Here is a 13,153-nt window from a genome sequence, read left to right as displayed (position 1 = left end):
TGCGTTTGTTTCTCCTATACTTAAAGAAATCGAAAAGTGAGGGGAAAAAAATAAACAAAAGCCAGAGAGAGAGAAACCCAAAAGAACGGCCTCGTTAAGTGGAAACAGACAGAAGCGTTTTCCTTGAGGGCAGCGCCCGGGGTCGGCAGAAGGCTCAGCCCCGAGGGACGCTCCCAGCCTGCAGTCCCACGGCCGTGCCCCCACCGTCCCCGCAACCTGCCGACCCCGGCCGGGTTCACACCGCAGCGCCCGGCGGTGCAGGAAGGTAAGGGCTCAGCAAAACCCCGCGCTCCAGCGCTCCGCCGTCGGAGGCTCACCGCTGCGGATAGCACAGCGGGGCGGCAGGTGAGCGCGGGGCCGTGCGGCGGGGGCGGCTCCTCCCGCGGGGCGGCGGCGCGGCGAAGTCGGGCGGAGGGGGCAGCCCCCGGACGCGGCTCGGCACCGGGGGCCGCCCCCTGCGCGCCCCGACGGGGCGGGCGGGCAGCGCGGGGCGATGGCGGGGCGGCGGCTGCTGCCGCTGCTGCGCTGCCTCCTGCTGGGGCTGCTGGGCGGGGTAGGCGGGCAGCGCGGTGGCGGGGAGTACTGCCACGGCTGGGTGGACGGGCAGGGCGGCTACCACGACGGCTTCCAGTGCCCCGAGGGCTTCGACACCGCGGCCGCCACCATCTGCTGCGGCTCCTGCGCGCTGCGTTACTGCTGCGCGGCCGCCGAGGCGCGGCTGGAGCAGGGCGGCTGCACCAACCACCGGGAGCCCCCGGAGCCGGCGGTCAGCGCCCGTGAGTGCCGCGGGATACGGGGAGGGGGGAGCGCAGCCGGGGGCTCCGGAGGTGTGAGGGGGAAAGAGGAGAGCGGAGCGCGACCGGGGAGCCCGCACGGAGGCGGCGGTGGCGGAGTGGTGAAGCAGACGAGGTGCGCGGAGCTTCTGCCGTGCCTTGGGGAGAGAGCTGTCGGCGGAGCGGAGCTTTGACTCAAAGCTGTGGAGGAATGGACTTAATCTAGCTCTGATCGGTCAGAGTCAGACTGAGCGGTCAGAGGCTCAGTCTCCTGCGATGCTCAGTGCCCAGCAGGACCAGAATAGCGACGCTGGGCTTTGGGAACTCCGTGGGGTTTATTTCTGAGCCGGAGGATGGATATTTCTTCTGGCTAACGCAGCTTTTCCTTTCCGTTCCTTTGCCAGAGCCCATCTATGTCCCGTTCCTCATCGTCGGATCAATATTTATCGCCTTCATCATCGTGGGCTCCCTGGTGGCTGTTTACTGCTGCACGTGCCTCAGGCCCAAGCAGCCATCCCAGCCCATCCGCTTCTCCCTCAGGAGCTACCAGACCGAGACTCTGCCCATGATCCTGCCCTCGTCCAGCTGCCGGGCCCCATCCCGGCCGTCCAGCACGGCCACCAGCTCCAGCTCGGCTAGCGGCTCCCTACGCCGCTTCTCCCTGGCCCGCACAGAGCCGGGCTGCTTGCTGCCGTCGCCCCCACCCCCGTACTCGACCGGCTGCTTTCCCGCAGCCCACACCGCGAATCTGGGGTCACCGCCGGGTTTTTTGCAGGCACCGCCTGGGTACCTGGGCTACCCCGAGTCGGCCCTGGGTGGGAAGGGTTGCACCGACCTCGCACAGAGCTGAGCAGAGCGTTGCAGCCTTCAGCAGCGCGAGGACTGACTGCGGTGCTTGGTGCTCTGCTGTGGTGGAGTCAGACTGCTGGGTGAGTTGCCATTGAGAAGTGCAAGGCCTCGGAAGAGTTCTGGGTTCTTCCTCCAGCTTGGATTACAGCTACGGATGTTTTGTAAAGTATTCCGATCTTAGTTGCCTTAATAACCAACTGCTCTAATGGCTTGGTCTGATCTGTGCAGAGCACATTGAGATACAAATAGAAGATCGTTTTGGGATGAAGTTACTCAGTTCAAGGCGCTGTAAGCAATGTTCTAACCGTAAATGATACTAACTTTGCTAACAAGCAGTGTCCGCGCTCCACGGATCCAATAACCAGCATAGTTCTATCCAGCAGCAATAAGAAGTAACAGAGAGATAGCAGTACTAAACCAGGGCTCTGTGGACCCTAACACAGCTGCCTGTTTCCACGGGCAATATGAGGAGGTATGTACTATAGATACTGAAGGCCTTGGTTTCTAAACACGCAGATAATGTACCTGAACTTAACATTGCGTATTTGTACTGGTGAGCCTAAGATAGATAAAACAGCACGAATTAGGCTAGCTGAAAACATACTGGTCTCAAGCAGCCAACTAATTCTGTGCTAGAAAAGCAGAACATGTTCCCTAATTTTCCTATTATAACATAGGCATAACTCCTTGGTGTGGATCCTGAAGTTGGCGCTGCGTTGAGGTGTTTTTAGAGGGATATATTTATTGGTGGCCTTTTGCTCAGTGCCGTGTGTATGTTGGACAAACTGATCCTGAACTTCTGTTTGTAAAATTAGCCGTGTATAAATGTAAAGCTTGTAATTTAAGATGTATTTACAGCATTGACAGCACTAATTATCTAGTAGCCACACCAACAGCTTCTCAATAAACAGTAGTGGAAATCCGGTGTCAGCTGTGTCTCTGCACATACACTGCTGCATGAACACCTCTTCACTTCGGTGGTAGAGCTATTCTGCATATTTTCCTGTCAAAAACTGTAAATTCTGCTTTTGTAAATGTTTTACATCTTTAACTGTGCACCTGTTTTGCAGACTTAATATAATGTAAGATTCCCTCTAGCTAATAATTAATATCTTTTTATATGCACCTCAAAATGAAATGTGGTTGAAAACGACACTGATTAGTTGGGTATTTTAATCTGAAACAGCCACAGGAATACGTTTTGTTTGCCCCCTGCATTCCTTCATCGAAGTAAATCAACAAACGAAATGGAGGAAGAAAAAAAGGCATCTAAATCAAACACACACAGCAAGCCAAGGGAAAAGGCACGAGAAATACAGGCAGTTATTGAAGGGCCTCCTTTATAATTCATTTTGTGACAAATGCAGTCACTCCATGCAGAAGATTCTGCAGTGTCAGAAGGTGAACTTCCCTGTTTTCTAAGTCCCAAACTCCTGTGTGTGGGATCTGTTCAAGGCAGCGGAGCTGGGCTGTTCTGTAGGCATTGGTGTGTCAGTGTGTATGGGATTCACAGCACTTCTGGTCTGAATTGTGGGAAATTTCACTTTGTATTTTTGAAGATATACCAATAGTTAATTGGTTCTTTCTCAAGAGTTGATAGAAGTGGGCTTTTTTCTTAGCACGGATCTAACAATGTTTCTTAGCATTTAGAAAGAAAAATATTCTGAAAATATCTCCTTTTATGATGAATTTTATTGCAGAATCAACATTACAATCCGTGAAATTTGTAAGGTAAAGACAACTTGTGTTCCATAGAGAGATGCTTTATGTAGTAGGATTTGACTTGAGTGTTGGAACTGAGACACAACAGTGTATGTGCTCTGCAGCATATAACAACACACAGCAGAAATAAATACTGAACAGTATTGACTTCAGTGTAGTTTGCAAATATGTAATACGTTTTCAGTTGGTGGAAATATTTCTCTTCCAGTGAATTCAGGCAACAGAGATCTCACAAGTAGATGCATAAATGTGATCCAGTTTGGCTAGGAAAGAATAATTTTTATTTTCTTTAAACACTGATTAGGCATCAGAACTGCTGACAGCTGAAATCTGGTATTTCTCTCAAAGACGTGCCATGCAGTGAGTGACTGGGAGTTTGGCACTGTTATCACCTATTAGCATTTGTCAGTGTACATGAAATGCCAGGCTCCAGAACAGCTGCAGCAGGCTCTGAAGTCACATCTACTTGTGTATTAACGCAGGGACTGATCTTTGCTATGCTTGCTGACAGTCTTGCAGGTGTGAAGGTTTATTCAGCCTAGGCAGAGGCTGTTAGGTTTGATGTGTATGTGAAATTCAGCCTCATAGTGACGAACTGTCTGAGCTCATTCCCTTCCCCCTCCAATGCTGAGTTTGGCCTCGTAAAATGCTGCAGAAACGATACACAGGAACTGCTCAATGGAATCAGGCTTCAGTGTGTATAGTGTGCTGAACACCTTGAGGAGTTCTTGAGAATGATGACACCAGGTGCAGTGGGAATGGCACTGTGCAAACAGGCTGACCATTAATGGTGAGTTACTGTTAATGTAACACTTGTGACAGTGATGCATACAGCAGCAGGGAGAGGAAGAGAGGTGGCCAGAACACAAACCCAAAGGTTCAAGAAGTCATTGTGTATGCTGGTCATTTCCAGCACAAATGAATTTGGGCTCTGAATTAGAGTGCTAAATTTCCTTCCAAACACGAAGGACCCAATAGCAGAAATGCTGCTATGATTTACAGGAAATATCCATCCTTTCAAAACCTGCAGACAGAACACAAATGACACTTTGCTCACCAATTTTAATGACTAATGAAGCAGTTTGAAGGGCAAGATGTTGGCCTGAGCAAAAAAGAACATTTAGGCAGTACTTGCTTAACATCCATCTTAATTTTTTAGCCAAAATTTATTCCATTTGTCATGGTGGAACTACTTCATACTCCCTTTGCTGGAGTGACACTGATGTAAAAATATAACAAAATGGAAGAACAAATAAAAAATATCCACACTCAGTAAGCTGATTGTTGCCATTCATGCACATTACGAACAAAATGCTGTGACTGAGATTAGCTGCAACCAAAAACCAAACCTTTTGTGTGTGAAGACTAACACTGACATGAATTAGATCAGCCCTTTGTTTTGTTTTCCTGTACTAAGGGTTTCTTCCATACATATCTCCAAAACATATCAGAGCTCCAGTCAGGAAAGGAAAGCATTACAGGCGCTTTGAGTAATTCCTGAAGGATTTTATTTGAAGTGAGGTATAGCATAGCAAATGGCTAGGTACACTGGTGGACTCCTTGTAGAGCTAATGCTAATGGAGTGTAATCATAGAATCACCAAGGCTGGAGAAGACCTACAAGATCATCCAGTCCAACTGTCCACCTATCACCGATAGTTCTCACTAAGCCAAGTTCCTCAACACCGTGTTTAAACGTTCCTTGAATACCGTCAGGCCACACAACAATTTCAAAACTATTTTGCTGCTATTATTAATTTAAAGGTTGACAGTAATGTTAGAGATCTGGAGCCAGTCCGTGGTGCTACTTTTCTGTGTGCAGCCATGCAGGTTGCTCTGAACAGAACTCCTGAACAGACTGCTGTTCTGTAACACCCAGGCAAAGTTTTTGATTTGCAGTTACACTGAGGCTGTAATTCCATGATAAGCTGTCTTTGCTAGCAGAGCCAGGAAGAAATGCCTCTCTTCTTTCCCTCTACCTGACTTGTGACAGATTAAGGTCTGTAGTACAAGTCAGCTGGGTGAAATCATTTTGCTTATAGCTGACATTTCTCATAAGAGAAGAGGGTAAGGACTTGAAAAGAAAACTGGATTATTATAACCTGGACTATAACCTGAGTAATTTCAATGGCCTTACAACTGTCTGCATAACAGAGGAGGTGGAATTGCCTTAAAGCAGCTTTATCATTTAGGACTGGGCATCATGAAACAGCATAGAAGGTGCATCTGTTATCGATCCTAACTTGACAGAATACAACATCTAGAAGACAAATCAATTGCCTAAAATCTAAAAGGAATCAGTCACCTATCTATACCCAAAATGCAATCAGGTGTGGTGGTACTGATTTTTATTCAGTGGGTGAATGCTGTTAGGGTAAAGAAGTATCTGCTACTATTGTAGTCAAAGGATACGGTACCTACCATTGTTGTTTGAAAAATGAAGTCAGTTTTCCTTATTCCTGCTTTGCCCTATCTGTGCTGCATACTTTATCAAAATAGGGTAGCACCACCAGAACTACCTTAGGGCTTGGCTACAAATCATTACATTGCAGACCTGCATATTCTTTTTGTTTGTTTGCTTGAAAGTCCTTCTGGACTTCACATGAGAACCTAGTAAGGCAGTTTTGAAAATAATTACTTAAAAGAAGAAACTACATTTTAATCCTGTTTCAACTTACCACAGTAACATAAAAGTAATCTTTGATACTTGTGAAATGCTGTTCCTGATACATCCCACTTCAGAAGAATTAAAAAAAACAAGAAAAAAATGGAGATCCATTTTTTCCTTTGAAAGCAGTCATTTGCATTTTCAGCTATTCACTTCAATAAAACATCTTCATTAATGGCAAAGTTTATTTATTTAACAATTAAAAGACGAAACATTTAAAATTTGCAGTTCAAAACATGCACATTCACCAAATGCTAAATGACATGTAACACTGCATAGAACCAAATGAGTTACTGAAAGAGAATAACTATAAAACACAGTGCATTTAGCATCCAGTTAAAACGAAACCTGAGAAACTACCATAAACACCGATTCAAGAAGTCTTCATTCATGCAGCTTCATAATTTCCACAACAGTTTCAGCAGTAATGGCTCAGTGGGACTGTAAAACCTCACTTCACCTCAAATGCAGATTTTGCTTGTACATAGCGACCACTTTCTGCAGCAGTTCATACATATCAAACACTGAAATTCTCAATGGAAAATTAAATTGAAGTTAAAAAAAACAACAAACCAATATTAGTGCATTTATGGCTTCAGTTCTACAATAAAGAAACACAATAAAACATAAGTTAAAAAAAACCAACACCTTATTCTGGTCACAGCTTTGCAATTACATATCACGCTATTAATGGAAATGCCTTCATTTAAGTAATCCTCCAAAAGTACCAACCCTCCTGTGCGCCCAACTCTGCACGCTGTTACTCAGCTGAGCAGCCCTCATACTTACGAGCAGCCCAACTGAAGCCTATGTGAGTAACGGTTTGCATAAGCAGGAACCAGGTTTGGAATGCTAAAATATTCCTTTGTTCAATGGAGATCTATTGGTTAACAGTGAACAAACTGGGGGAGCGAGGGCGGGGGGCGAAGCAGCAACTCATTCGTTGAGTTTTGCTACCACTGAAAACATTCAGTACCAAGGAAATGGAATTGACAAACTCATTTGCTTACACAGCGCTAGCTTCTGGCTATCCTACGAGGAGACTTTGAACGAAGGCAGTAAAAATGAGGGCAGAGCAACCACCATGCATTGCCTCAGAACACTGAAAAAATACCACCTCATGCAGACAAAATGACAAATTCATCAGAACTACAAGTGCTTTTACACAACACAGAAGAAAACAGGAAAATAACTTCTCTCCTTAAATTTAACACATGTCCCAAATTACTAATCATTCAAGATGGGTTTAAGCATAATGAAAAAGCCCCCAGGACACTTCACACGCACTTTCTGACATAGGGAATGTTATGAACGGACGTGGGCATGTAGGAATTTTCATCTATCTTGTAGTGTTTCAAAATATTTTATCTTTTTATACAAATAGAGTGATGATCAAGTATAAATCTGTTGAAACTGCCTTGCAAAAATAAGTGTAAAATTTGGAACTGGCAAGAAAAGTTTCCAAATACAAGTTAGCAACAAGTTTGTTAAAATTGTTTGTTTCCAGTTACTCTTTTGAATCACTTATATATCTATATATATTTAAAAATAATTAAGCAACGGTATTTGTATAAGATATCCGATTTTGAAGCGTCACTTCTCTAACTTCTGATGTACATTTTCAATACTAACTTGTAATTACACAGCACACATGAAACAGATGGACAGTTCCATGTGAGTTCTGTATTTAATACAAATTTGAATTAAACAGTGAGACAAATGCACTGTTACAAGCAGTTTTGCTTACACCATTTTTTTTTCTTTAAACAAACATCTGCACAATCCCCTTACTTTCACGAAGACAGGATGAACAAATCAGATCATGACGGTATACTTAACTGGAAAATAAAGTGTAAATTATATAACTGATCTAATTTAAAAATTAAACACGCATAGGGAGGTTGATCTCATATTTTTAAAATGAAGTTGTATACAAATGTAAAAAAACATGGTTAGTATCGTCACATTTTCTTCACATTACTGTCTCAATGAAGCAGTATCTTCCTACCACTAATTCCAGACAATACATAATATACAGCAATGTGGAAAAAGCATAGAGGAAAGAAAAATGTACTTTGCGAAATTTGAGTTCTATAAAAATCTAAATATGAAACAGTGGCAGGATTACACTACCTTAAAAAACTTAAATTACAGTCTAATTTAGAGCTGTTTCAGTTACTTTTTAATGCAGATAAACTGGGGATATACTGTGCATCACTTTCAACAAGCTGTTACCACGGGGCAACACTTTATTTCAAATACAAAGAATAACTGCTCTTGTAATTCTCTCACGATGTATTACAGTGAGTTGACAGTGCTCATGTAAATTCTGCAAAATAAGTAAATAAACCACTTAGAGCAGAAAAATCATAAAAAGAATGCGACTGAAACGTTCATAAAAGAAAAACAGTATCGTGGTTAATTTCAGAAATGTTCTGAAGTTGGCCACTGTCCTTTCGATGACAGAAAATAGGGAACCCCATTTCAGGAAAGGGCCATGCCCCCGAATTTTTTCTTCCTGCCTCAGGTCAAGTGATTTGCCCCTCCCATATTGATCCATCTATTTATCTCTGCCTGAAATGGCTTTTCTGAAGGCAGTTCTTGTCCGCATGACTGACTGGCAGTACTGTTTCTAGTGGGATACGTCCCCTTTGTCCCTGTGTCTTGTTTTCTCTTCTGTTTAGAGATCACTCCGAGAGAAAACGGGAGGAAGACATTGCATAACATGCATATGAAATGCAGAATGCCTTCCCATTGATACGCCTTCTGAAATATGTACTTGCACATTGTTTCTGTTACTGGGGTTTTCATGTGTATTTGTAAGCTTCTTCTAGAACGGAGCACAAGAAAAATGGATAGTGCAAAGAAGTTACACGTTAAGTGTTTAGTTGGATGAAAGGCAGAGAGATGAAATCACCACTAGTAAGTGATTTTCTAAGATTTCCTAAGACTCACTGAGAACAGCAGAGATGCAAACGTATGGCCTGTTGCTTGTAAATTGAAACTGTCTGAACTGGACAGCAAGAGGAAATTCTTAATCTAGCAGATCACTAAGGATGTCATTGTTCTGCTTTTCCGTTCAGCTGACCTCCATTCAAGTAAAAAAGTATCATTTCTATACAATGCACTGAAATTTAAGTAAAAATAAAAGTACCCATTTCTATGGGAAAATGTATTCTAGGTGTAAGCATGATGGCATTTAAAAAGCAGAATAACATGGACTAAAATACTACAAGATTTAACTAAATTCTGAGGTTAAAAAAGCTTTTTGTTGTTTGAAACCTGATGGTCACTGAATGGCAAGCATAGAAATGCAAACTGTAACTACCTACAAACACTACTATCACTATGTTCTTACTAAGAGACTTTTAATTTAACTCCCCTTCCTTTTTAAAAAGTTTTTATTTTATTTTTTTAATAAAAACCATGAGTGTATCTTTTTCTGCAGTCATTTCCTCTCTGTTTTTAATTTAAGGTGCACGTATAGGTATTTTGCATGACTAATGTATTTTGAAGAGACTGCTGAAATGTTATTTCACATCTTGAAGTAGCTTCAGCACAAATAAAAAAGTACATGCCACACACTACGGAAGGGCATGCTTTACTCTGTATTTCAATGTATGCATTATTTTAGTATAAAAATGTTGAAAATTTGATTTTTAAAAATAAATTAAACCTTTCTACTGAACCTACTGTATAAGCAGATTACAACTGTCAAATCAAACTGCAAAAATAATTAATGTTTGACAGGGGAAGTAAGGCAGTGCAATTCTTTAAACTTGGAACAAAAAAATGTGTACTCAGTTTTATGAGGTGGCAGCCATTTTCAACATACGCACTACTAAATGAAAATAAGGGAAAAAATTCTATAAGGCCAAGGGTGCAATACTTGCACTTTTGAAAGCAAATGCCATCAAGGCCACTCAAATTAGACTCACTGCACGGTAAATCCTTCTCCGCAAGTGCAAAGACCAAGCATGCAGTTCTGAGAACAGGACTGGAGTTCATTTCCTTTCAAAGTATTTCTGACAACAGAAAACATTTATGGAACTTCTTTGGCAAGCATTTTTAGGCTAGTTTGACACAAACAACTATAAACATCTCGACTCAAAATCTTTCTTAAGAAGGTGAGTGAACACCATTAAGATACTGTTTTTTCAGCACTTGTTGAAATCAAAGGCTAGTTGCCAACTGTATTTAAATACATTACCACTTAAAAACCTTCACAGATGCTAATGGTCTGTCAATGTGAAGTATGTTTAGCAATCTGACCATTACCTTCCAAGTACATAATCAGTATTGATTCAGCTTCATTTTAAAATAAGCAAGCTGGCAGGAGATAAGGTAAATTCCAATCTGTTTACAAAGGCTAAGCGAATACCCGGTAAAAAATTTAGAGATGTTGTGTTACAGTATAGTTGCACAGTGCTTATGTCTACTGAATACACAAATCCAAACTGTATGGAATAAGACCATCACAGATCTTAAAATCGCTGATAACTGGGCCACAGCTGCAGCTCCCAGCAAAGATCTAGCAGTCTGTCTCACAAAAGCAACTTATAAAGCCTGAATATTGAGCTGTGTTCCTTCACCATTCTTCAGGCCTTTGTTTTGTGGTATCATAAGCTCGTATTACTTCAGACTGGGAAACAATTCCATTTTCATCTTGAGAGAAAGCATAGCCATCTGCAGACAGAAAACAAAACAGGAATCAATTAAGTTTTTATCACATTTTGTGTATTCCACAGTATTTTAAAGCTTTAATGAAAGCAACTTAACAAAAGTCAATGAAGGTGAAGAGTGTAGGCAGAAAACCTACACCATTACATAATTTTGCAGTTACACAGAAGCAAAAAACACTGCAAAATCTTAGGAATTAACTGATTCCTAGCCACAGGCAAAGGATATGGTGTACTGAGTTTACATTCAAACGTGAATATGGTCCCATACGTTGTCAGTTCTTACAAATACAGTATCTGATAATTACATTCTGTGTATGTCTTCCATTTTTTTTAGGCAGACTGAGTTAAAGCAATGCAAAGATGCTTACTGTTTAAAACGTATTAACTAATGCAATTATTAAAAATAATGATGAGATGTTAAAAATGATTTCTATACAGCCTGTAATACAAAACAAAGGCATAAATCTTAAAGGTGCAGGCTAATTGTATTAAAAGCCACTGCAACAAATATATAATCTCATCTTTACTACAAAAAAATACAGTGAAAGGTGGAGTGTTACTTCTATACTATCAATGGATATTAGGTGTTTTTTTTTTTTTTGTCATTTGTTTTTTTTTAAGGTGAACACTTACGAAGCAAGTTTTGCTGCAGAGAATCAGAGCGATACAGGTTCACGTGGTTCTTCTTAAAAACATTCTTCAGTAGTTGGGCTCTTTCAGTTAAACTAGAGAGAAAACAGACATGAAAAAATTTATTCCTAATTTCTGTGTTTCTTTCATACTTTCATTCTGTTAAACAGTAATTAATTATTAAAAGAAAAAATGTTCATTTTTCTTTGTTTACTATTTGTGCCTGAATTAATTATTAAACAGATGATTAAAAGTCTGTGCAAGGGCAGATTATGAAGTCCAGATCCTTGGTATTGTTTTTTATTTCTGCAGTACATACAAAACATCTGTCTGAAGTACTGTTATGCTCTGACAATACAAATAAATGAACAATATTGTAAACATTTGTGCGTGACTCCTTTAGAAACATGTGGTGTAAAGGGAAGGCACTGGCTTTCTAGAAGTAGCATGGGCTGATTAGTGCTAGGCCATATTTCATACAGAAAGAAGGGTTCAGCTTCTACTGAAACTTCCCTACAGTGAATATGAGTGAAGATGGAAGGCAAGATACAGCAGGCTCAGAAAGCTGTTTATTTTGATAACATATTGAAGATGCTCAGACTATATTTAAAAAAATAATAATAAAAACATGATTTTCTTGCTCTCAATTTGATATTCACTGTGAATTAGAGCTTGTTTTACATTTCCAGTGCTTGGAAATCCAGTCTCTCCCAATGTAAACTGGTCTTAAAATGAGCTAGTTTGCTTAAAACTATTCCAAGTATATAGCGATATGATTTTGTAACTTCTGCTAGATTATCGAAGTTGTCTCTCTGTTAGGATGTAGTAAATATGAGGGATTTATACATACCTAACTCCTGTGAGTTCTGACCAGTCAAATTATTCCTCATTGCTATTTGCCAATTAGCTAAGCAGACTAACTTCTTAAACTGCCTCCCAGAGTAAGTGGTAGGAGAGCAACTAGATTCCTTCTCTTACTAGAGTAGCATTCAAATCTGTAAATTAGAAATGCCTCAACTTTCTTCATTAAGCATTCAGTTTTTCTATATGAAGCTGAACCACTGGCATAAACTGGACAGACTAGTGGTCTGCCTCCCTTTTTAGTTTCCCTCCAATCTCGTGGTTAAAGCACATGCCAGCAGGTCAGAGCTTGGCAAGAGGGAAGAGAGAAATAAATCTACACCCCCCACATCCATAGAGTAAGGCTAGCCACAAAATCTACAAGGTAAGTGGATGGGTGGGCTAAACTGCTTCTGTGGCCAGAATGGATGGAACAAGCCTTCTTTATAAAAAAGAACTTGGTACCAACTGCAGGAAATCAGTCAGCATCTGCTGCTGTCTGAGCCAAAATTTCAAGAAAAGAGAGTTTAGAGTACTGAGATACACCTTGCCTTCCATGTTCTCATGAGGTAGTTATTTTTGAAAAAATAAAACAAAATAAAAATTTCCTCCTCACTGCTCCACTAGGCAGTGTAGGTTTTCACTTCAAAGCCACAAACTGATAAAGTGGTGAGATTACAAAAAATGGGAGACTGAGGTTTAAATCACAAGGCGATACATGGGGTTTATAAATAAACACTTTCACATGTGATAGGAGGGCAAAGGGGTGAAAGACCATATGAATACTCTGATAGAGTTATAATCTGTATCTTCCTTTGCAGCACATCTCAGAAACCATTTTTTATATTAGCTGTAAACAGAAAATTTCAGTGATTTTTTTTTTATTTTGACAGGTGTTACTTTTTAATACAAAGCTATTTTATTATAAGCACAGTAGGCCTTTTCTAGCATTTTAGAACCATCATCATCACTTGCTCATGTTGCAAAATG

The 13,153-nt window shown here is 41.1% G+C and overlaps 2 protein-coding genes across 6 annotated transcripts in view; one reads left to right on the top strand and one right to left on the bottom strand.

The window, feature by feature from the left end:
* The first annotated feature begins 493 nt into the window (after positions 1-493).
* On the top strand, positions 494-1,623 carry SHISA3 (shisa family member 3). The gene is made up of 2 exons (XM_065736130.1): positions 494-776; positions 1,178-1,623. Exons 1-2 carry the CDS (start codon positions 494-496, stop codon positions 1,621-1,623), a joined length of 729 nt encoding a protein of 242 aa, XP_065592202.1.
* Positions 1,624-8,974: 7,351 nt separating this feature from the next.
* The window catches only part of ATP8A1 (ATPase phospholipid transporting 8A1), an 89,866-nt gene continuing 85,687 nt past the window's right edge, over positions 8,975-13,153 (bottom strand). For all 5 annotated transcript variants that reach the window (XM_065737089.1, XM_065737093.1, XM_065737090.1 and 2 more), the window contains 2 exons: positions 11,327-11,418; positions 8,975-10,697 (listed from right to left, as the gene is read on the bottom strand). In XM_065737089.1, the coding sequence (XP_065593161.1) occupies positions 10,600-10,697; positions 11,327-11,418 (190 nt within the window). In that variant the 3' untranslated portion in view covers positions 8,975-10,599. The remainder of the gene's footprint in view (positions 10,698-11,326; positions 11,419-13,153) is intronic.

Source organism: Cyrtonyx montezumae, unplaced genomic scaffold (genome assembly GCF_038088225.1).
Source record: "Cyrtonyx montezumae isolate F1298 unplaced genomic scaffold, pur_monq_1.0 scaffold_2, whole genome shotgun sequence".
Taxonomy (NCBI): Eukaryota; Metazoa; Chordata; class Aves; order Galliformes; family Odontophoridae; genus Cyrtonyx; species Cyrtonyx montezumae.
This window is presented reverse-complemented; position numbering and strand designations above follow the sequence as displayed.

What these genes read in the sequence shown, in the direction of transcription:
- SHISA3 (XM_065736130.1), top strand. Translation starts at nt 494, where the DNA reads ATGGCGGGGCGGCGGCTGCTGCCGCTGCTGCGCTGCCTCCTGCTGGGG. An exon ending in GGAGCCGGCGGTCAGCGCCC is followed by an intron (nt 777 to 1,177) that starts GTGAGTGCCGCG and finishes TTCCTTTGCCAG; the next exon opens with AGCCCATCTATGTCCCGTTC.